This window comes from Jaculus jaculus, chromosome 7, assembly GCF_020740685.1.
Source record: "Jaculus jaculus isolate mJacJac1 chromosome 7, mJacJac1.mat.Y.cur, whole genome shotgun sequence".
Taxonomy (NCBI): domain Eukaryota; kingdom Metazoa; phylum Chordata; class Mammalia; order Rodentia; family Dipodidae; genus Jaculus; species Jaculus jaculus.
Window position 1 is genome coordinate 33,050,566 of NC_059108.1, and position 22,658 is coordinate 33,073,223.

Below are 22,658 nucleotides of genomic sequence, written 5' to 3' on the forward strand. Positions count from 1 at the left end.
ATGTGGCCACTTGAAATGGCTTCACTGAATCCATTATGTCTTAGCAATGATTTTGGAATCTTTATGATTTATATGGCCAAAGTGTACGGTCAATGTTGCAGTATCCCATAATAAACAATGACTTTGACCAGGTACCTTTGATGACATGTATTTATATCCAAAATCCAGATACCACATCAGAACATGGCAACTCCAGGTTATTTGAAGAGCGTTGTTTAATAAAGAGCAACAAAGCCAGAGGAACCCCCATGGAGATTCTGACATACTTCTACCTCCCTTCCTTACTGATACCCTGGTGATGTGCAGAAATAGCTTGTTCATGCCCCCAAACTGTCTTTCACTAAGGAATAAGTATTTGACAGGTATTGAAGTGTATTAAAAATGCCTGTATCAGTAGCCAGGCGTGGTGGCCTATGCCTTTATTCTCAGCACTGTGGAGGCAGAGATAGGAGGACGTCGCTGTGAGTTCGAGGCCACACTGAAACTACATAGTGAATTCCAGGTTAGCTAGGGCTAGAGTGAGACCCTAACTCACAACACCACAAAAAAAAAAAAAAAAAAAAAACCCTGCTTTTATTACTTTTATTAGTTAGTTACCTATCAGGTAACCTGATAGAAACAGCTAGTGGAAAGATTTGGCTCATGCTTTCCGGTGGGGGGGGAAGGCATGGCACGTGAACTTGTCATAGTGGTCAGACCCAGGAAGCAGAGAGAATGATACTAGAAGTCGGGCCAGCTATTGCGCTCCAAGGCCACACGCCCAGTTACCCACTCCAAACAGCGCCACCAGCTGGAGACCAGATGTCCTAACACATGCGCCGGCGGGGAGCATTGCAGACTTTAAACCTTAATAAGTGTCTAAGATCTCTTGGGTGGTGTCCCATCCAGAAGGGGTATCAGCTTCAGCTTTTCTAGAATTTGGTCAGGCACTGTGACTGCTTTAATCCAGAAAGCCTGCAGGCAGGATGCTGGCCCAGTGTGCGCAGACCAGGCCGTCAGAGACGAGCAGCCTTTCCTCTTGTCTGTTGACGGCTCTCTGGGCACCCCAGCTGTGCAGGAAGTCTTCGGCCCTGTCAGAAGTCTCTCCCGGGACCGCCGAGAGGACAGAACATGCTCACTAGATCTCCACTGTTCCAGTCACCCCCTCCCAGGTCCAAGGCCATCACCAAGAGGCAATCTTAATCTTGGACCCTCGCATCCCAACAACCACCCCGTGGCGAAGGGACATCTCAGTCCAGTCATGCGGTCAGTCCCAGCTAGTCCAGGCCCCAGGCGAGGGCACAGATGTGCAGACGGCTGCATCCCAGACAAGCTGTCCCTTGAGTGTCTCTTCTGCTCGCGGGACACGGAACTTCGGGCACAGTCATTATGTGGACTGCGGGGACGGATTGGTTATTTTTCTCCTTGCTGAAAGTTAGATGGCTTAGTGGTTAAGCGCTTGCCTGTGAAGCCTAAGGACCCCGGTTCGAGGCTCGGTTCCCCAGGTCCCACGTTAGCCAGATGCACAAGGGGGCGCACGCGTCTGGAGTTCGTTTGCAGAGGCTGGAAGCCCTGGCGCGCCCATTCTCTCTCTCTCCCTCTATCTGTCTTTCTCTCTATGTCTGTCGCTCTTAAATAAATAAATAAATAAATAAATAAATAAATAAATAAATAAATAAAAATGAACAAAAGTAATTTAAGGAAGGAAGGGCTTGTTTTAGCTTGTAGTTGGACGGGATACAGTCCATGGCGGTGGGGAAGGCGGAGCAAGAGACGGCTGGTCATCGCATGCTCAGTCAGGAAGCAGAAGTAATGGATTCGGGGTCTCAGCTAGTCCAGAATCAGCGTACAGTTAGGGAGGGTCCTCCTTCCTAAATTTGCCTCATCTAGACAATCCCGTACAGACGCTCCCAGAGGCTTGTTGCCATGGTGACTGTAAATTCTCTCAAGTTGACAACTGAGATGAACCATCACAGTGCACACTGGTGAACTTATCAAACTGGATATATCAGTTTGTGTCACTTACTGTTTAGCAGTTATAGGGAAATGAAGCTGGGAAGTTTTTTTTTTTGTTGTTGTTTTCAAGGTAGGGCCTCACTCTGGCCCAGGCTGACCTAAAATTCACTAACTGAAATTCACACCAGGCAGGTGAAGTTTTTAAAAATATTTTATTTATTTAGCAGGGTGTGGTGGCACACGCCTTTAATCCCAGCACTTGGGAGGCGGAGGTAGGAGGATCACTGAGGGTTCGAGGCCACCCTGAGACTACATAGTTAATTTCAGGTCAGCCTGGACCAGAATGAAAAACCAAAAAAAAAAAAAAAATTCTTTATTTATTTATTTGTGAGAGTGAGGGAAGAAGGGAGAGAAAAAGCGAGAGAGAGAAAAGGCAGATACAAAGAGAGAATGGGTGTGACAGGGCCTCCAGCCACTGCCAACAAGCTCCAGACACATGCACCACCTTATGCAACTGGATTAAGTGGATTTGGGGGAATCCAACCTACGTTCTTAGGCTTTGCAGGCAAGTGCCTTGACCACTAAGCCATCTCTCCAGCCCATGGTGAAGCTTTTAATAGAAATGATTGTCACTTTCAGACGAGTGGGTGTTCAAGTGGAGTATGACCAATCGATGCCTGAGCATGCACTCTACATTATTCTTTCCTGATTCTTATGTATTGCATGTGTGGTGTGTGTGTGTGCACGTTCCTGTGTATGTGAGTGCACAGGCGTGCACACGTGTGTGGCGGCTAGAGACGAACTTAGGCATCCTGGATTGCTCTTCACTTTACTTACTGAGGCCGGGTCTCCCACTTGAACCTGGTACTCCCTGACTCACATTCAGCTAAGCGAGCTAACCAGCTTGCTCCAGGAATCTTCCATCTCCACCTCCCAAGGGTGGGATTACAGGTGGGCTGCCACACTTGCCTGGGCAGCCACACTCATTTTCACACTTGCATCACGAGTGCTTTATCCACTGAGCCATCTCACTAACCTCTATGATAGATGTTCATTTATTATTTTTTCACTCATTTATTTTCTCTCTGTGTGTGTGAGAGCGTGTGGCATATGCACATGTCTGTGCAGATGCGTGGGCCCCATGTCTGCTCATGTATGTGGGGGCCAAAGGAGAACTCCAGCTGTCCAGAATATCAGTCACTTGAGTGTTTCTGAGTCTCTCACTGATTCTGAAACTTTCTGTTGTTGCCGGTCCCAGTGACTCTCTTCTCTCCAGGGGACTAGGAGATATAGATCTGCATGGCCACACCCAACTGTTTATCTGTGTGTGTGTTGGGGGGAAATCAAACATAGGCCACCTCAGGCCCTCTAAGCCATCATGCTATTTCCCATTGAGCCATTTCTCAAGCTCTGATATTTCCATTTTAAATGTCATTAAAATATTGACTTGGGCTGGAGCGATGGCTTAGTGGTTAAGCCACTTGCTTACAAAGCCAAAGGACCCAGGTTTCATTCACCAGGACCCACATAAGACAGATGTACAAGGTGGCACATGTGTCTGGAGTTTTTTTTTTTTTTTTTTTTTTTTTGCAGTGGCTAGAGGCCTTGACACACCCATTCTGTCTCTCTTTCTCTCTCTTTGCCTCTTTCCAAAATAAATAAATAAAAATTAAAAATATATTTAAGGGCTGAAGAAATGGCTTAGCAGTTAAGGCACTTGCCTATGAAGGCTAAGGACCCATGTTTGACTATCTAGATCTCATGTAAGCTGGACACACAAAGGTGAGGCAAGTGCAAGGTTGCACATGCCCACTAGGTGGTGCAAGCATCTGGAGTTCAATTGCAGTGGCTGAGGCCCTGGTGTACCAATTTTCTCTCTGTATCTCTCTCTCTAAACTAAAATTTAAAAAAATTAATATATATATTTAAAAATATAGACTTGCTATATGAAACTTTATAGGGTAGTTTTTTATATATTCCATTTGTTTCCATCCTATGCCTATGAACCTGTATATACTATAGTCAAAACGGTTGCCTTTAACAGTCATTATGCATGATTATTGGTAGTATTGGTATTATGTTTAGCTCAAGGGATGTTTCAGCTGGGGTGCATTCTGCATATGTCCGTGTTTATTGTGTTTCTAGATCTAAGTCCTACCTGGGGACATTTCTGGCATTTCTCAAATGTTTGGTAAAAATGGTAAATGAAATATGGAATAGGATCTCCATGGAAATCTGTCCTTTTACTTTAAGTGGTGGGCTTGATCTCAAGCATCACACACAAAACTGGCTATGCTGGTGCAAACCTGTAATCTCAGCACTCTGGAAGCTGAGGCAGGAGAATCAGGTGTTCAAGGAGACTACACAGAGAGTTTGAAGTCAGTCTGGACATGAGACCCTGTCAATAAAAAAACATAATAATCAAATTATAGCTATTCATAAAAAGAATACATTTTAGCCGGGTGTGGTGGCATATACCTTTAATCCCAGCACTTGGGAGGCAGAAGTAGGAGGATCACCGTGAGTTTGAGGCCACTCTGAGACTATATAGTGGATTCCAGGTCAGCCTGGGCTAGAGCGAGACCCTACCTCAAAAAACAAAACAACCAAACAAAAAAACCCAAAGTGAATTCCAGGGCATCCTGGGTCAGATACCTCAAGAAACCAGTAACAGGGCTGGAGAGATGGCTTAGCGGTTAAGTGCTTGCCTGTGAAGCCTAAGGACCACGGTTCGAGGCTCAATTCCCCAGGACCTATGTTAGCAAGATGCACAAGGGGGCGCACACGTCTGGAGCTCGTTTTCAGTGGCTGGAGTCCCTGGAGCGCCCATTCTCTCTCTCTCTATCTGCCTCCTTCTCTCTCTGTCTGTCGCTCTCAAATAAATAAATAAAATTTTAAAAACATAAATAAAAATGAAAAAAAAAAACCCAACAACAACAACAATAATAATACATTTTAGATAAAACAGAAACAACAACAGAAGATCAGGAATGGTGGCTCACGTTTTTAATCTCAGCACTCTGGAGGCTGAGGCAGGAAGATTGCCATGAGCTCAAAGACAGCCTGATCTACAGAGTGAGTTTCAGGTCAGTCTGTGCTAGAGTGAGATCCTGCCTAAAAAGAAAAAAATGTTCTTTAACCAAATATAATCTTCAATCAACTATTATTCTTTATACTTTAAAATTTTTATTTTACTTTAATTATTTTATTATTTGTTGTCATGTTATGACTGAGTGTCATTATGTACTGGCCTTCAATTCACAATGTAGCCCAGGTTGGCCTCAAACTCATGGCAGTCATTCTGTTTTGGTCTCTCTAGTGCTAAAGTTACAGGTATGAGCCATCATGTCTGGCTCTTTATAATCTCAAATGTTATCCAGAAGATATGGTAATATTGTCCAAGGACCTCAAGTAGTAAATGCAGAAAGTGATAAAACTGATAAGGGAAACTTTCCTCCTAAAAGCTCTGATATGAATATTGGCAAGCAAATATTCACACATATGCCATATATATATGTATATGGAATATAGGTACTACTTTTAGATATACTTCAGATACCAGGAGTAGTAAGAAAGAGAGGAAGTATGCTTTATGAAATTGGTTTTAGAGGTGGGCCATGCCTATAATCTCAGCCCTTGAAACCCTGAGGTAGGAGGATTACTGTGATTTTGAGGTCAGCCTGGGCTACAGAGTGAGTTGAAGAACAGCTTGGGCTAGAGTGGGCTCTTGTCTTAAAACAAAGAAAGAAAAGAGACGGAAGAAAAAGGAACAGCGAGTCCGGGCTGGGGACATGGATCAGCAGGTAAGACATGATTGATTCCAGCACCCGTGTATACAAGCCTGCACATGGCTATGCACGCCTGTGACCCCAGCACCAAGGTGTACAGAGACAGGAGGACCAGGTTCCGTGAGAGATTCTGTCTCAGGGAAATGAGGTGGGAGTGACAGAGGCGGACACCGATGTCTTCCGGCTTCCATACACACGGGCAGTTGTGCTCTGTTACACACACCTGTGGCACACCATGCACACTGGACACAGACATCAACAAAAGAGAGAATTGGTCCTAATGATAGTCTTTCTGATCTGAAAAAAAATTAATACTACATTTTTTACAATTAATATTTTTTCCTCTGCTTCAAGTCTCAGTAAGTTTTGGTTGAAATGCTTTGTAAAAAAATATTCTTCAGAGCTGGGCATGGTGGTGTATGCCTTTAATCCCAACACTTGGGATGTAGCAGGATCACTGTGAGTTCGAGGCCACCCTGAGACTACATAGTTAATTCCAGGTCAGCCTGGACCAGAGTGAGACCCTACCTCGAAAAACAACAACAACAATATATATATATATATAACAACAATATATATATATATATATATATATATATATATATATATATAAAACAACAATATATATACACATACATATATTATACACACACACACACACACACACACACACGCACACACACTTCAGGGCTGGGGACATTGCTTAGCGGCACAAGGTATGTTGACCTCCGGCACCACCAAAAATGTTCTCAATGACATTATACAGTTACATATTGTGCAGATTGTACCATAATTTCTTCTTTGTCTACCAAGCATTACAAAAAGCCTGTGTGTGTGTGTGTGTGTGTGTGTGTGTGTGTGTGAATGCTAAAAAATAGGAGTCTGAAGAGATGGTTCGGTTGGTAAAGTGTTCTCTGCATGACCATGATGATGTGAGTTCGGGCCTCCAGCGCGCACGCGAATACAGGGCGTGTGTGGAGGGCCACCTGTAACCCAGCACTTGGGAGGCAGACACAGGCAGATCCCTGAGGCTTGCTGGCTCGCTAGACAGGCTAAGTCAGTGAGCTCTGGGTTCCAGTGAGAGACCCTGTCTCGATGAAAAAAGTAGGGAGCAATTTAAAAAAGCCATCCAAGATCACCTTCAGTCTACCACACATGCACTCCCAAACAAGTAAACATACATATGCATGTGCATACCACGCACACATGCAAAATAAATAACATATTAGGAGACACACAAGAAAGGAAAATAAGGCATGTATGTACTGTTGTAATCCACCTAATTGCAGTCAGGTCTGCATTGCTGGCAGAAAACACTTGACCAAGAGGAGCTTGTGGGGAAAAAAAGGGTTTATTTTGGCTTACAGACTTGAGGGGAAGCTCCATGATAGCAGGGAAAAATGATGGCATGAGCAGAAGGTGGGCATCACCTCCTGGCCAACATCAAATGGACAAAAGCAACTAGAGAGTGTGCTAAACACTAGCATGGGGGAGCTGGCTGCAACAACCCATAAGCTTGTGCCCATCAATACACCGTCTCCAGGAGGCTTTACTTCCCAATCTCCATCATCTGGGAATCTAGCATTCAGAAACAGAAGTTTATGGGAACACCTGAATCAAACCACCACACACTCAATGAGCCAGATGATGTCTCGGAGAACAGAGCACAATGACACATTGTTAACTGACTTTTCTAGCTCCTAATTAATATTTTAGAATATATCTGACCAAGTCCATTAGCCTTCTCTATGGCCTCACAAGGATCGATTTTTTTTTTCACATGCTATCTATCTAAAATGCTCTATTACTGCATTCAGTGCTTCCCAGTTAAAAGCACCAAAACAAGTTGCTCTAGTCAGTAGTTTATTTAGGGAAGAATGTTAGCCTGTAGCCCCTTACATTCAACCTCCTCAAACTTCTTTTTATTAATTAGTTTTGTACTCAGTGAATACAGTCAAGTTGGTACCACTGTTAGGCTCATCCATGTCCTACCCGCTCCCCCTGACCCCTCCTTGTTGAGGTATATGGGTCATGTATTGTAGGTAGCCCACAGTTATGGGTAGGAGAAATGTCTCTGCATATCATGACCCAAGGAGTGCCTCTAACATTCTTTCCGACCCCTCTTCTGCAAAATTTCCCTGAGCCATGTTGAATTCATTTTTGGTCTGCTTCAGTGATGAGGTGTTGGGGTCCTCAGGGTCTCTGGATATCTGATTTGGTAGGAGTCGATTGTTCTCTGTGTTGATCTCCTTCACTCTTGTGTGACACCCGGTTCACCAAGAAAACAGCACCCTTGCTTGTTTCACCAATTATTCTGTTTCATCATACCTCAAAAGGTATGATGGGGTGGTTCTCTCCTTGGGATCTGCATCTATCTGAAAAAGAGAAGCAGATTCTCCAATGGAGAGTAAAGTTAGCACCAGACAAATGGGGTTACCATTATTTTTTTTATAGAGAATTTAATAGGTGTAGGCCCTCTTGTAGCCCACAATTGGTGGTAGCTTGATAATGGAGAGCATGCTCATGTTTGGATATGGTTCTGACTTGCTTCCTAGCTCCAGCTATGGGTCTCGTTCCACTGAGGGGATCAGTTAGCCAAATCAAGAGCAGTTGGTTTCCCACCATGGCTGTGTGCCACTATTGCACTTGTGTGAGCATCACAACAGGTTATTTGCTGCTAAATAGGTTAGGACAGATATTGGCCATTTTCCCCCAGTCGCCCATGTAGTACCTTCTGGCACTAGACACACTGACTGTCTGGGGACTGACTCTCAAACTTCTTTATATAATGCCATCTCTTCTTTAATTGTTTCAGGGGTGGGAGAGCTCCAGTGATGAAAGGCTTTCTATGCAAACATGTGACCATAGGTTTAAATCTCCAGTGCCCACGGTCAAGCTTAGTGAGGTGGTACATGACTGGAATCTCAGAACCTGGGTGGCAGAGATAGGAATATCCTGAGGACTTTCTGATTAGTTAATCTAGCTGAATCTTTATCTCAAAATGCAAGATAGACAGCGGCTAAAGCAGACAATTGAGATTGACCTCTGGTCTTCACACACCCGCAAATACACCCACATGTGCACCCACACCAAACTCATAGCCATGCAAAATAAATGAATAATTAAAAGTATTGCTTCTTTCTGTGACACACATGGCTTGCTTGATCGGTATTGCCTGTTGGCCAACATGTCCTACCCAAGGCTGGCATGGATGTCCAGTGACTAGTGAATGTTGTCTCCTGATCCTCGCACAGTCCAGACACTGTACTTAGTACATGCAGTAAGATATTACATTCATGGATTTTAACGATTTAAATACAAGTACAGTTATTAAATGGTAAGGAAAAAAAAAGTGTCATGCATCTCATTTCTTTGAAATTATATACCATGGAAGACTTCTTTCTCTGCACAGTACTTCAAATAAAATTTAGGGCTGTGTCAAAATTTGCATGTAAATCTCCCTGACCCTTGCAAATAACAAAATCCAAGGATGTTCAAGTCTCTTCAAGTAAATGCAGTAGTATCTGTACATAATCGACTCATAACTTCTCATCTGTAAACCATCTCCAAATTTAGTACCTTTTGCAATGTAAATGCATTTTAAATAGCTGTTCCACTGTATTGTCTGGGGGATAATGATACGAAAAAGGTCTATACACTTTCCATAGAGAAGAAATGCTTTCCTGTCTATATGTTTGTTTGTATGTGTGTGCAGATGCATGTGTATGTTTGTGCATGTTCATGTGTGTGCAGGTGCATGTAATGTGGAGGTCAGAGGACAACATTAGCTGTCTTTTCTCAGGAGTGGTCCATATAAATATATATATTTTTTTGAGACAGTTTCCCACTGGTTGGAAACTCACCAAGTAGACTAGACTGGTTGACCATCAAACTCCAGGAATCTCCTGTTTCCATCTTCCCAGTGCCTGGATTACAAGCACACCCCACCATGCCCAACTTTGTACATGGGTTCTGTGGATTGAACTCAGGTCTTCAAGCTTGCAACATGGATACTTTACTCACTGAGTTACTTCTTCAACCCCAGAATTATTTTAAATCCACAGGTTATGGACTCGGCTGATGCAGAACCCTTGTATAAAGAAGCCAAAGCAAACTATTCTTTTTTATTAATTAATTTTTAATGAATTTATTAATTTATTTGTGCTTGCAAATAAAACACAGAGAGAGAACAAGTGTGCCAGGCTCTTCTGCCTCTGCAAATGAACTACAGACACATGCACTACTTTGTGCATCTGGCTTTATGTGGGTACTGGGGAATCAAACCCAGGCCATCAGGCTTTGCAAGCAAGCATCTTTAAAAAAGGCTGAGCTATTCCCCTGTGCCCCCTCCCCCAAGGCTGGCCATTCTCTCTTGTCAGAACAATGGTTCAAAACCTGAGAAATAAGGGACTAGAGACATGGCTCAGTGGTTAAAGTGCTTGCCTGCAAAGCCTAAGGACAGGTGCTTGATTCTCTAGTGCCCATGTAAAGCAAATGCACAAGGTGGCACATGTGTCCCGAGTTCCTTTGGTAGAGTTTCCCAGTGGCAGGAAGCCCTGGCTCACCCTGCCCACTTCTAGCCCCTTTCTCTCTCTCAAATGAAAAAAAAAAACCCGAGAAATCAAAAACCTTAAACCTTCCAGTTTTTCCCATCTTGTAATAGGCAGCCCAAACTTTAGACATTGAAACATGACAATGTCACCTGTAGAGTCCATGTCAGAAAACCATGCAATCTAGTGATCAAAAACAGAATATTAAAAAAAATGTTTCATTTATTTATTTGAGAGAGATAAAAAGGAAGACAGAGAGAGAATGGGTGTGCCAGGGCCTTTAGCTGCTGCAAAAGAACTCCGGATGCATGTACCACCTTGTGCATCTGGCTTACATGGGTCCTGGGGAATCAAACATTAGTCCTTTGGCTGTGTAGGCAAATACCTTAACCACTGAACCATCTCTTCAGCACCCAAACAGAATTTTGAAAAAGTCACATCATGATTTTTTTTTTTTTTTTTGGTTTTTGGAGGTAGGGTCTCATTATAGCCCAGGCTGTCCTGGAATTCACTAAGGAGTCTCAGGGTGGCCTTGAACTCACGACAATCCTCCTACCTCTGCCTCCCAAGTGCTGGGATTAAAGGTGTGTGCCACCACCCCCGGCTTCACATCATGATTTTTAAGTAAGTAAATTTACTTTTTTTTTTTTTTTGGTAGGGCCATATCCAGATCTATCCTGGGCTGGACTTGCATATATAGCCTCAATTATGAAGACATGGGATGATAAAGCTATGCCAATTTAAATTTAGAATTTTATGACACTGAAATAAGGAAAATAATTGTCTTTGGGTTACACTTGAAAACCCAGCTCTCAGGCTGAAGCAGGAAGTAGGGGAATCATCACTGGCAGAGACCCTGTCTCAGAGAGGGAGGGAGAGAGGGAGGAAGGGAGAAAGGGAGGTGGAAGAGAGGCTCACTAATATCCTCAATTTGATTGCCTCTTGCAAAAGTACATTTCTTATGTAGTCAATGTACACAGACTCTCAGAGCACAATTTTTTTCGTTATTTATTTGAGAGGGATAGAAAGAGAGAGAGAGGGAGGGAGGAAGACAGACAGAGAGAGAGAGAGAGAGAGAGAGAGAGAGAGAGAGAGAGAGAGAGAGAAGCAGATAGAGCAAGAAATTGGGTGCACCAGGGTCTTAAACCACTACAAACAAACTCCAGATGCATGTGCCTCCTTGTGATTCTGGCTTATTTGGATCCTGGGGAATCAAACCTGGGTCCTTTGACTTTGTAGGCAAGTGCCTTAACCACTAAGCCATCTCTCCAGCCCTCAGAGTACAATTTACATCTCATTCCAAACAATGGCTGAGGTAGTACTTTGCTTCCCATGGGCACACTGGAGTGACTGAACTTGCTTTCTGGACAACTAAGCTGGAGGAGAAACCTCTGAGGAAGAGTAGGTAAATGCCTGTTGTCTTTTTTTTAAATTTATTTATTTATGGGGGGGAAGAAAGAGAGGAAAATGGGTCCACCAAGGCCTCCAGCTGCTGCAAACGAACTCCAGACATATGCACCACTTTGTGCATCTGGCTTACGTGGGTCCTGGGGAATTGAACCTGGGACCTTTGGCTTTGCAGGCATGCACCTTAACCGCTAAGCCATTTCTCAGGCCCCAAATACCTGTAGTCTTTATATAGGTCCATACACATAGGCCAAAAGTTTTGGCCTTAGAGTCAAGGTTTCACTGCCTTTTAAAAGAGCTGAAGTCAGATGTGCCTGTCACCCCAGCACTGGAGCATGGTGAGTTCCAGGCCAGCCTGTGCTACACAGTGAGATGCTTGTTTCAAAACAGCAAAATCACACTAATAAGTAAAGTGCCAGTCACCACCCTCCCTTGGTACAAAAGCCTAGGATGGGTGGGAAGGCTCCTGACCCTCACTCGAGTGACACAGTTATGACATAACATAGTCAGCGCAGACATGAACTTAGCTCCTTCAGCACTCGAATCCTTGGAACCCTTCAGACTTCAAGTGCCGACTAGAAAAGGAGGTTTTAATTCTTTCTCCTCCTTGTATTTCCAAAGGCATATCATGTCCTGAACTGCATTTACCCTCTAGCAAGTAGCAAGGACAGAAACAAGATGATTACACACAATGCTCATACTTCCACCATGGAAGGTTGTAATATGGAGCTGGAACCCATAATTACCTGAAGTTCCATCAAATGTTAGACAACTTAGTTTTGAGCATTCAAATCTGAAAAAAAAAAAAAAAAAACGGGTGAGAAAAGTGTTTCACTCACATTTCTTTAAAAAAATTATTTTATTTATTTATTTTTTATTTGGGAGAAAGATGGAGGGAGGGAGGGAGGGAGGGAGGGAAGAAGAGGCAGGTAGAGAATGGGCATGCCAGGGCCTCTAGCCATTGCAAACAGACTCCTGACCCATGTGCTACCTTATGCATCTGGCTTATGTGGGTTCTGGGGAATTGAACTTGGGTCCTTTGGCTGTGCAGGCAAACACCTTTACTGCTAAGCCTTCTGTCTAGCTCATTCTTAAAATTTTTTAAATATTTATTTTTATTTATGAGAGAGAGAGAGAGAAGTGGAACTGGGCATATCAGGGCTCTTGCCATGCAAACAAACTCCAGATGCTTGAGCCACTTTGTGCATCTGGCTTTATATGGGAACTGAAGAAAGGAACCGAGGCCATCAGGCTTTGTGAGCAAGTCTCTCTAACTGCTGACCTATCATCCAGTCCCTTCATTCACATTTCTAAATAAATTCGTAACATTTTTAAAGCTCTGACAGTCCAGTCTCCAGTGAACAGTTTACATATCCAAATAAGGTTTCCCTCTAGTAGTCTTGCAAAGTTTATTTAGTTGTTTCTAGAACTGGGAGTATTTTTATAACTTCTTCACAAATATGGTTACTACCTAGAAAGCATTTCTTCAAAATTATGCCAACCTTTCAATGTTGGAGGAAAGAAAGGCTTGGTCTTTGGAAAGTCAGTATTACTCAGTATATCAGGCAGGAGCTCACACTAGGGGTGGCCACTTTCTTATAGGAGCCAAAACTATAAACAAGAAAACTTCCATCTGTGTCTTTCAAGGAAGAACTTCAAAAGGCCTTTTGGGTCAGATAAATTGTAGAAAAAAAAAATCATCTCAATTTTGCTTTGACCACTCCACCTTTAAAATAGTTTAGCTGTATAGCAGTTAAGATTGTAGTTATAATTCATGCTTTCCATAGTAATGGAATAAAAGTAGAACAGAGAAGAGATCATGATAATCCTATTGGTTTCAGTCAACTATCCTTAAACAATACTTTTGCTATTGTTTCTGAGGCAGGGTATCACTGTAGTTGAGTCTGGCCTCCAACTCACGTTGATCTGCCTACCTCAGTCTCCAGAGTGCTGAGATTAAAAGCACTAGCCACCACAACTGGGGCTGTATAATGCTTTTTAAATACTGAAAAGAAACTAAAAAAAAAAAGTCACTCAAGCAAATTTGTTGAAATCCACTTAGCCTTTTACCCTGTTGTCTACTTTGAGAATAGCATACTTGGACATAATTTCAACTCAAACTTAAGTCCCTAATGGGAAAAAGATTTGAGTAAATCCCAGTTTGTGACACCCACCTATAAAAGAGTTTCGTGTAGTTGGAAAGTGGGGTAAAGATGGCCAATTTTCAGTGACTGAGTAAAGGGAAGGTGACACTAATAGATCCATTGACCAATTTTTACATGTTCCGAGTACAGCTACAGCAAACTATCTTTCACTCCTCACCAAGTGCTAAAGGACCTTTTGAAAATGTTCATCTGGCCATTGTGGTCCGCTTCTGGAGTCCTAGCTTTTAATAAGTGCAGGCAGGAGGAACAAGAGTTCAAGGCCAACCTGGGCTACATAGTGAAAACCCATCTCAGAAAATCAAAAATAAACAATCAAAGAATTCAAGAAATACCCCAATTCCTTAACCTTAGTACAAGGTGCTATTGAATTTCTCTTCACATGAGGAAAAGATAGTGAATTCCATCACTTCTCAATTATATTTTGTCATTGTTTTGACTTGTGAGCAAATAATTCACTTTTGGTCAATACAATTTTATATCATTAAGTATAATATCAAGGATATATCCTCTAGATCTTTAAACTGAATAATGGTAACACTTTTAACACTTAAATTTCTCAAAAACTTGCCTTTAAAATTAAAATTTACACTGTCTTCCAGACACAAAGTGACTGGAGTATTCATGACCTTGTTACCTGCACAATAGTAATAGTTCCATTACCATGTTGTCATGGCTGAGGAGGGCAAAAAAGTAAAAAAATAAAAATAAAAATACATGATGTCAAAATAGAAAAACTGAATGTGCAAAAAAATTCCTATTTTAGTGGCTTGATTATATCAACTGGTAAAATTTTATTTTTACAAGCAATAGAAATTGGACCAAGTGATTATTATATTCCAGAGGAAAGTATTTTATAACCATAGCAAACACCATTATACAGACTGGCAATACAGACTTAACACAATGCTGAACTGTACAAGAGTTATTTATTTGTCCTTAATCTCAAAGCTATTTTTAGTAGTACAAAAAGCCATATTAACATTTTTCCATTAGAAAACAACATGATGTACAAAACTTTGGATGAAAATTATGTCAAATTTCATTTAAACTTGGAGGAAATCCCACCACTCCATCAATACCACCAGTGATTTTTAGGCAGTGTTTAAAATCAAAATAATGTATCTTAATAAATTCCAGCTTTTAAAAGAGCAAACCTAGCAATATATAAGTTTTCTACACAGTATTTTTGACTACTCACTTTAGGAGTTATTTTTTTTTAATCCATTTTAATTGTGTCCTACTACATAAGAAGCGCCATACTTGGCCAACTAGATATTTGTGAACAAGTTGGTTAAGGTAGCTAAGACCCATAAATCAGTCCTTTGGTTACCAGGTTTGATTTCCATCTTCCAAAATCAAGAAGCCCAAGACCAAAAAACACCCTTCCAAATGTTATTCAATTCTATTAGTGGGGAGGGCGTTTGGTAAAGAGAGCTCACGAACCATTTTTGATTTATTATTCCAATTCACAGAGCATGTCAAAAGCTAAGTTGTCACTTTTCTGGTAAGTTTAAGACGTAACATCCAGGAGCTACAAGTGTGGTTCACGGACATCAGACCCCTACGCTGCACACTGCTCAAGCACAACGAAGCAGGTGCCCACGGATGACTCCGCAGCTGATCAAGCAACGGGATGTGATACATGCTACAATTCAATCCGTAAGAGGTCCAGTGAAGAAAAACATCGTTACTGAATGGAAAAGAGCAGAGGAGGTACACTAATAAAGATTATGGATATATAAGGAAGTGTCATTCTCTATCTTTTCCTTTGAATACAAGAAGCTAACACATTTTCATTTAAAAAAAAGGCCTGCAATTATGCCATTGGCCCATAAACTGACAAGGCTATCCATTTAATACCATGACTTTGATAAACAAATCTGTTTTTTAAGGTATAGTGTATAATGGAAGCAGTAATTTGCCAAACAGCCAAGTGTTAAGCATTACAATGGCAGGTAAGAGTCCATCAATTTTCAAACATTTTTGGCCACTTTTCATGACTTATCTGCAGTTGGGATTCAACGAATTCTCATTTAGCAAGAATTTGAGTTCCCCAGATCTGCACGAGATGATTTTACAACATATTCTCATAAGACATCCTGATAGTCTTAGGGTCACAATTTGTCTTAAAGTACTTAATCTGACATGCTACATAACTACAGTTAAAATAATGATGTTCAAGTTTAAAATGCGAGCAAAAAGCAGATAAATGGCAAGAGATTTGACACAGTACAAGAGCCTTGTTTGTATGTCACCGAACACTGCTGGTTATGAATTTCTGAGCTTGAAAACCTCAGATTAAAAGTCACAACCAAATGTACTCTTGATGGCGTGCAAGACCTTCCTACACATTAACCTAAGACCTAGAAGTCTCAGAACATAAAGAAACACAACGAATTTTTACATTTTATTCACATTTATTTTTCGCTTTTAGTGTGCTCACAGAAAATTAGAACACCTTAAGCAGGAGTTTAATAGCAATTTTTGTAAGCAAAGTTACATTCCATCTCTAAGTCAAATTGGTCAAAGCTTCTCCAGTATTTACAAAACATGACGGACAAGATGCCACACGAAACCATTGCATCTGAAGATTTTTTTTTCCTTTATTCTCAAAGACAACTGGAAAAGAAAGCATTGCCTGCCGTAATCAAAAAACATACCACAGTAGAAACAGTAACCATTCCACTTATCACAGCTTGGTTGAGTTTAAAATTTGTGTTTAAAAGGTCCAAGATGACTGCAGTTTTACAAAAATGGGCAGGGTGGGAAGTTGCAGACTTCCTGTGCTTCTGAGGGAGAGCAAGATTTGTTTTTATACAATAGTCACAGTTAAAAACACCCTGCTGGTAATACATAATTACACTTTATTAAGGTCATAAACCAGCAATAAACAATAAAGCCTATACAACTCGAAGTTCTACTAATCACTGACTGGTACAGCTAACATGGGATAAGTGAAAAGTTCCTATGGTTTAAATGAACTCCTAAGACTATGATCTTTTTTTAAAAATCTGGGTATTGTTTTTTTTCTTCTTTCCTTCTTAGTCAAGACTTGTAGTGTTGTAAACCTGCCTCACAAAATACATCGTAATAACTTTTCTTTAAAAAAAAAAAAAAAAAGACTAACCCTTTACACCATCCTGTCTATTGAGTGGCACAGTATCTCGGCAATGCCATGCGCCACCTCAATTTCCCCATCGTGGCCCCTATCACTTCATTTGATATCCCTTTTTGACCCACCCATCTCCTTCATATATGGGCACGTCCATAGATTGACAAAGAAAGTTTACATTTTTCGAATAAAGATGCAAAGTATGCAAAAAACATTAATACTGATGCAAAAAAAATTTAAAAAAAAAAGAAAAAGAAAAAGAAAAAAGAAAAACAAGGTGAAGGAAGATGTTTCGCTGTCCTCGACCTGTTGGAATGGTGGTAACAGAATGATTTGAGATGGGATCTGTGGGAAAGGGGTTAAAAAAAAAAAAAAAACACGAACAAAATTTGCTGCTTAAAAAAAAAAATGTAAAATTAAAAAAAAAAAGACATCTTTAAAATCAATCCCTGGTTGTAGACGAGTTCTCCAAAACCAGTACCTGGCACCACTCCAACAAACAAACCGGGGGGGTGGGGAGGGGGTAAGAAAAGTTCGTGGATGCTGCGGGCCGCGCGTGCGCACTACTCTGCGGCCGGGGCGGGGGCGGCGTCGGCGTCCGGACTGCACTCGGCGGCCTGCGCGTCGGAAACCGCGGCCGGGCCCGAGGACGGGGCCGCGCAGGCCGCGGGCTCTTCGGCCGGCGCCGCCGCCGCCCCCTCGGGCGCCTCGGCGGCCGCCGGCTCGTCGGCCTTGTGCTCGGCGGCCTGCGGGGCGTCGTCGGCGGCCGCGGGCTCCGGGGCGGGCGCCGGCTTCTCGGGCGCCGCGGCGGGCTGCTCGGGCTCCGACGGCTCCGCGCCCCCCGGCGCGCTCTCCTCGGGCGCCGCGCTCTCGCTCTCGTCGCCCGGCGCGGCGGCGGCGGCGGCGGCGGCGGGGGCGGCCGCGGCCGGCTGCTGCTCCGCGGGGCCCGAGCCCGCCTCTCCCGCCGCCGCGGCGCCCCCTGCCGCCTCGTCCTTGCCGTCGCCCGCCGCGCCCTCCGCCTCAGCGCCGTCCGCCTCCTTCTTGCTCTTCTTGAAGGAGAAGCCGCTCAGCTTGAAGGACTTCTTGAAGGAAAAGCGCTTCTTTTTTTTTTTCGGGGTCTCGCCGCTGGGCGAGGGCGTGGCGCCATCCTCGGCCTTGGGCGAAGACGTGGACGACGCGGCCGACGCGGCCTCGCCCTCGGCGGCGGCCGTGGCGGTGGTGGGCGAGCCGGGCTCGGCGGCGGCGGCGGCGGTGGCGGCGGTGGCGGCGGCGTCGCCCTCGGCCGCCGGAGCCTCCTTGTCGGCCGCGCCCGGGCCCGCGCCGGCGTCGGCGGCCGCGTCGTCTTTGTCGGGGGCCGCCGCCCCGCTCCCCGCGGCCGCGGGCTCCTCCTGCTCGGCGGCCGGCGCGCTGCCATTGGCCTGCAGCTCCTCCTTAGCGCCCGGCTCGGCGGCCGCGGGCGACGCGTCCCCGTTCACCTTCACGTGGCCGTTCTCCTGCGGGGCACAAAAGCGGGAGCGTCACGGAGCTGCTCGGCCCGGGCCGCCCCGTCCACGTCCCCATCCTCATCCCCGAGGGCCTCCCAGGACGCAGCCGGGCCGCGGACAGCGCGATCTCCCGGGAAGGCCCCGACGCCGCGCTGGGCCCACGGTCCCCTGCAAGGCCGCCGTCGGCGAACACGACTCGGCACGCCCCGGGGCCGCGCCTCGCCTTCGCCCTACACGGTGACGGCCGCTCCGATCCCCGCGCGCCAGCCCTCCCCGGGGACCGCGACGTTCGCCCCCTGCCCGCAGCCGCCAGGGGGCGCTGCGGCTCCACGGAGCCGGGGCGCGGGCGGCCGGAGGGGGCGGGGCCGCAGGGACACCCCGCCCTGCCCAGCCGGGCCCTGCCCGCAGGCCGAGGCGCCCCCGAGCCCCCATCGCGCAGACCCGGAGTCCGCAAACAAAGCTCCGGTGGCTTCGGCCTCACGGTCTGGCCCAAACCAGCAAAGCTGGAGGGGGAAAAAAAAAAAAAAAAAAAAAGAAGCCCTGATGGCTGAAGTGTCCCCTCTGCTTCCACGCCCACCTTCGCCCAGAATCCTGCAAAGCCAGGGCGCGCCCGGGCAGCTCCGGGATCATTTTTAACGGGTTCAGAATACCTCCTGGCAGAGCCGGTCTTGCCCCAGAAGGTTAGAGCGAGCGAAGCCTCCGGGCCTTTGCTCTAGGAAAAGAGGCGTGGTGGGCGCCCAGTGTTTGTGGAGCAGCCACCCACGGCCGACCTCTGAGCCCACTCAACCATGGCCCTGCTTGGGTCCCGGCTGCCTCGCGGGTGGCCGAGGCGCCACGCACACGAACAATCGACACCGAATGCAAGACCTCCTTCTTCTGGACCATTTGGAGAGGTTCTAGCCGAGGGTTCCTACCACCCCATGGGGACCATTTAAAAAGTCAAAAGGGTATGTGATTTCACAGACAGCTACCAAAAAAAAAAAAAAGACTTTAGGACAGGGAAAGCCCCGTGGAAAGGTCCCGAAAGCCGCCTGTCCAGCTCCAACCAGCCTCCTTTCCAAGAACGCAGGGCATGCAGCAGCCTGGGCATACAATAAAACGCCTTCCTTGTCTGCTCCTCATCCTTACACACACACACACACACACACACACACACACACACGCCAGTTCATCCAAGCTCGACAATAAATACGAGAGCCATCCAAACATCAACATGGCCCCAAACACCAATGCAACCTGGCTTTGGGGTGTGTGTGTGTGGGGGGGGGTGCACCTAGCTAGTCACGTTCTGCCAATTTCCAAACCACGCCATTTTAGACAATTTATCACTTCTTCCTCCCCGTCCGCTCACAGCTGGCCAGGCTTCTTGGGGCTGGGGGATGAGGAATACCGTTCCCCAGGAAAAATTGTCAGTTTGGGCTACGCTTTTGCATTAACTTTCAGACTAGAACCTGGCCCCGCTGCTCCCCACCGAGGGCGCCTGGGGAGCGACCCGAGGGAAGGGGGAAGCGTCGCGGCTGGAGGAGGCACACCCCGAGGGGACCCGGGACCACAGGTAGCTTTTACCTGCCCGTTGGCTTTGGAGGGCGACGAGGCCACGGCCGCGTCCCCGGGCCTGTCGGCTGCGGCGTCTCCCTTGGCGGCGGTCTTGGAGAACTGGGCACCCATGCTGGTTGCTTCAACAAAGACACTCCACAGAATCCGAGGGCGAAACAAAGAGCCTGCGCCGGAGCAACGACGGGGCGAGCGGCAAAGCGGCGGCCCAGCGGCGGCGGCGCTCACCGGAGGGCGGGGGTGGGGCGGCGGGACGGACGGGACCGAATAAATACACTCCGGATAAAAGAATTTTTAGTCGAAGAGATCAAAACCCAGCCGCGCAGGAGGGAGGGAAAAGGTGGAAAAGTCGAGCTCAAAAAAAAGAAGACCAAGTGTAGTTTAAAAAAAAAAAGAAGTAATAAAAAAAAATCCCAGATTTGTAGCCGCACTGTAGACAAGAGGAAAATGGAGAAATCTCCCTGGTTGCTAATAAGATGCGGGGTCCAACGCCCAAGTGCACAGATGAATGGATCGCGGCGCTGACGCGGCCCCCGCGCGCGCCGGCCAATCAGCGCGCAGCACCCGGGGCTGGGGGCGGGGCCTGCGCGCGCCGCGAACAATGGAGCCGCGCTCTGCAAGCCGTTTGAAAATCAGCCTCGCACCGAGGATCCGTGGCCTCCCAAATAAATAAATCAATTAAAAACTCCATGCTCCTCGCCTCCCTCCGCCTGCGAGCAATAACGCATCCCTTGATTGGCTTGCTTTGTTTGGAGTTCATGCACGCGGGAGGGGGTTCCTGGAGGCTGGGGGCGGAGAAAGCGTTAACTTGACTCGCCTCGATCGACTCGGGTCGGTCCATATCCGCGTCTTGTCCCCCCCACGGCTCCCCTCCCCCTCCTTCCGTGTGTTTATGTGTGTGCGTGCGTGCGTGCGTGTGTGTGCAAGGGGAAAGACAATGGGTAGGCTCGGTGTGTCTGCAGCGTTTTTGCTTCTCCGCGTTCCATATGGGTTTCACAGGTAGTGCGCGGGGTGGTGGTGGTGGTAGTGTTTTTTTTTTTTTTTTTTTTTAATCTGCTGCAACTGTTAAATCGTCCCACACTGAAAGATATTTAAACCACGAAGATCGAATTTCATCCAGCGAGATGTGGAGTTGGAATTAGGTCTGTAGGCCAGATGTGGAAACGGCAAGAGCAGCGGGCAGCCACGCTCCTTCCTTTCTCCCACACTGGCTGAGATACAGTCTTGTGAGATTGGCCCTTGGAGCTCATCGAAGCGCGTGACTTTGGATATTCCTAATTAGTGATTACTTTCCTTACAATGCATAGTGAGGGTCACTCACAGAAGGTCGAAACTGCCCTCATTCGATCACTGTATGAAATGACATAATTTCATTTCGCTGTGTGGTGAGATGAGACACAGCCTCGAGTGCACGGATCCATATTTACATTGGGAGGCTGCCACTCGCGTCGACGTGTGCATCGTTTTCCATCTGGTGACAACATCGGAGGAGCTCTGTCTGAAAGTGTGTGTGCACGGCCGCGAGTGTGTCCCCCCGGAAGGGAGGCGGGCGGGCGGGTGGGCGGGCGGCTGTGATTACAGTTCTGCGGAGAAAACCGTGCGTGTTGACGGAGCAAGAAGATCCCGTCGGCTCCGAGTGTAAGCTGGGTCAGAGGACGGGATGCTAGAGCGGGGTCCACAGGACACCCCTGACTGGGCCTCTATGCCCCTTGCCACTGAGGTACCAGGCGCTGTGAGCATGTGCAAGGCATTGGTTTGACACACTGGGGAGGATGACTTGGGTGCAGCTTAGTAAGCATTCCTCTACCACCCACAGTTTCGCTCATGAAAGAAAAAAAAAAAAAAAACGACACAGAAAACCAAGCCATCTTTTCTCGGTTACATTTAGTGTTCGTGCAATGTGAACGAAATCTTTCCCCCATGGAGGTGAGAAGCAGTCGAGGGAAATGGTTCAAGTCTCTCGGTGCTGCGGGCACTGAATTCTCAAAAAGAGTTTTATTTTCTGCTCGTTGTAGGGAAATAGGTCACCGTGCGTGAAAAACAGACAGTCGGTTGGAGCCAATGTAACTCTTTGTTCAAGCGCTGCTTTGAAAAAAAAAAAAAAATCACCGAACAGAGCCTCGTCGCTTGAAGCCGCGTCCTCTCGCTGCCCGGGTCCTCGGAGGCATTCTTCCACGCGGTGTCATCTTCCACGGGGCAGCTGGCAGGCCGTCTCCGCGGACACGCATCTGTCCAACAAACGTGGGATCACCTGCACCGGAGCCTGGCGGGCTGGATGCGACCCCCTCGGATTCGCAGAGCTCCCCACTGGAAATGCCAACTGGGCTGACGCAAGCGGCCATCCAGGAGACTCCCCAAAGCTCGGAGGGCACAGGGTGGCCCCCACCACCCCCCACAGCGTGGACCGCGGCCTGCCTCTGCGTCCCTTCCTGCTCTAAGTTGGGGTGCTTGCTAGTTCGCTTTTCGGATTTCCTCCCAGACGTTTGGGGGAGGCTTTCACGGCTCCTTTGTTAACAGGCTGCCATGTAGCTTTTCCCACTTTTCTTTCTCCAATGCCTATTTGCCTGGTATCGGCTCGTCTCCCCGGCAACGGCGGGGAAGATTCGGAGCCTGGGGCGCGGGGAGGGGTAGGGGCGGAGCCGGCTCAGAGGCTGGGGGCGGCG

General features: G+C 46.3%; 1 protein-coding gene across 1 annotated transcript; it reads right to left on the bottom strand.

Annotated features, from left to right (window-relative positions):
- Positions 1-17,520: 17,520 nt before the first annotated feature.
- Marcks (myristoylated alanine rich protein kinase C substrate) lies at positions 17,521-20,515 on the bottom strand. The gene is made up of 2 exons (XM_045155544.1): positions 20,008-20,515; positions 17,521-18,450 (listed from the first exon to the last, which is right to left on the bottom strand). Exons 1-2 carry the CDS (start codon positions 20,107-20,109, stop codon positions 17,521-17,523), a joined length of 1,032 nt encoding a protein of 343 aa, XP_045011479.1. The 5' UTR covers positions 20,110-20,515.
- Positions 20,516-22,658: the final 2,143 nt, after the last annotated feature.

What these genes read in the sequence shown, in the direction of transcription:
- Marcks (XM_045155544.1), bottom strand. Translation starts at nt 20,109, where the DNA reads ATGGGTGCCCAGTTCTCCAAGACCGCCGCCAAGGGAGACGCCGCAGCC. An exon ending in CCTCCAAAGCCAACGGGCAG is followed by an intron (nt 18,451 to 20,007) that starts GTAAAAGCTACC and finishes TGTGCCCCGCAG; the next exon opens with GAGAACGGCCACGTGAAGGT.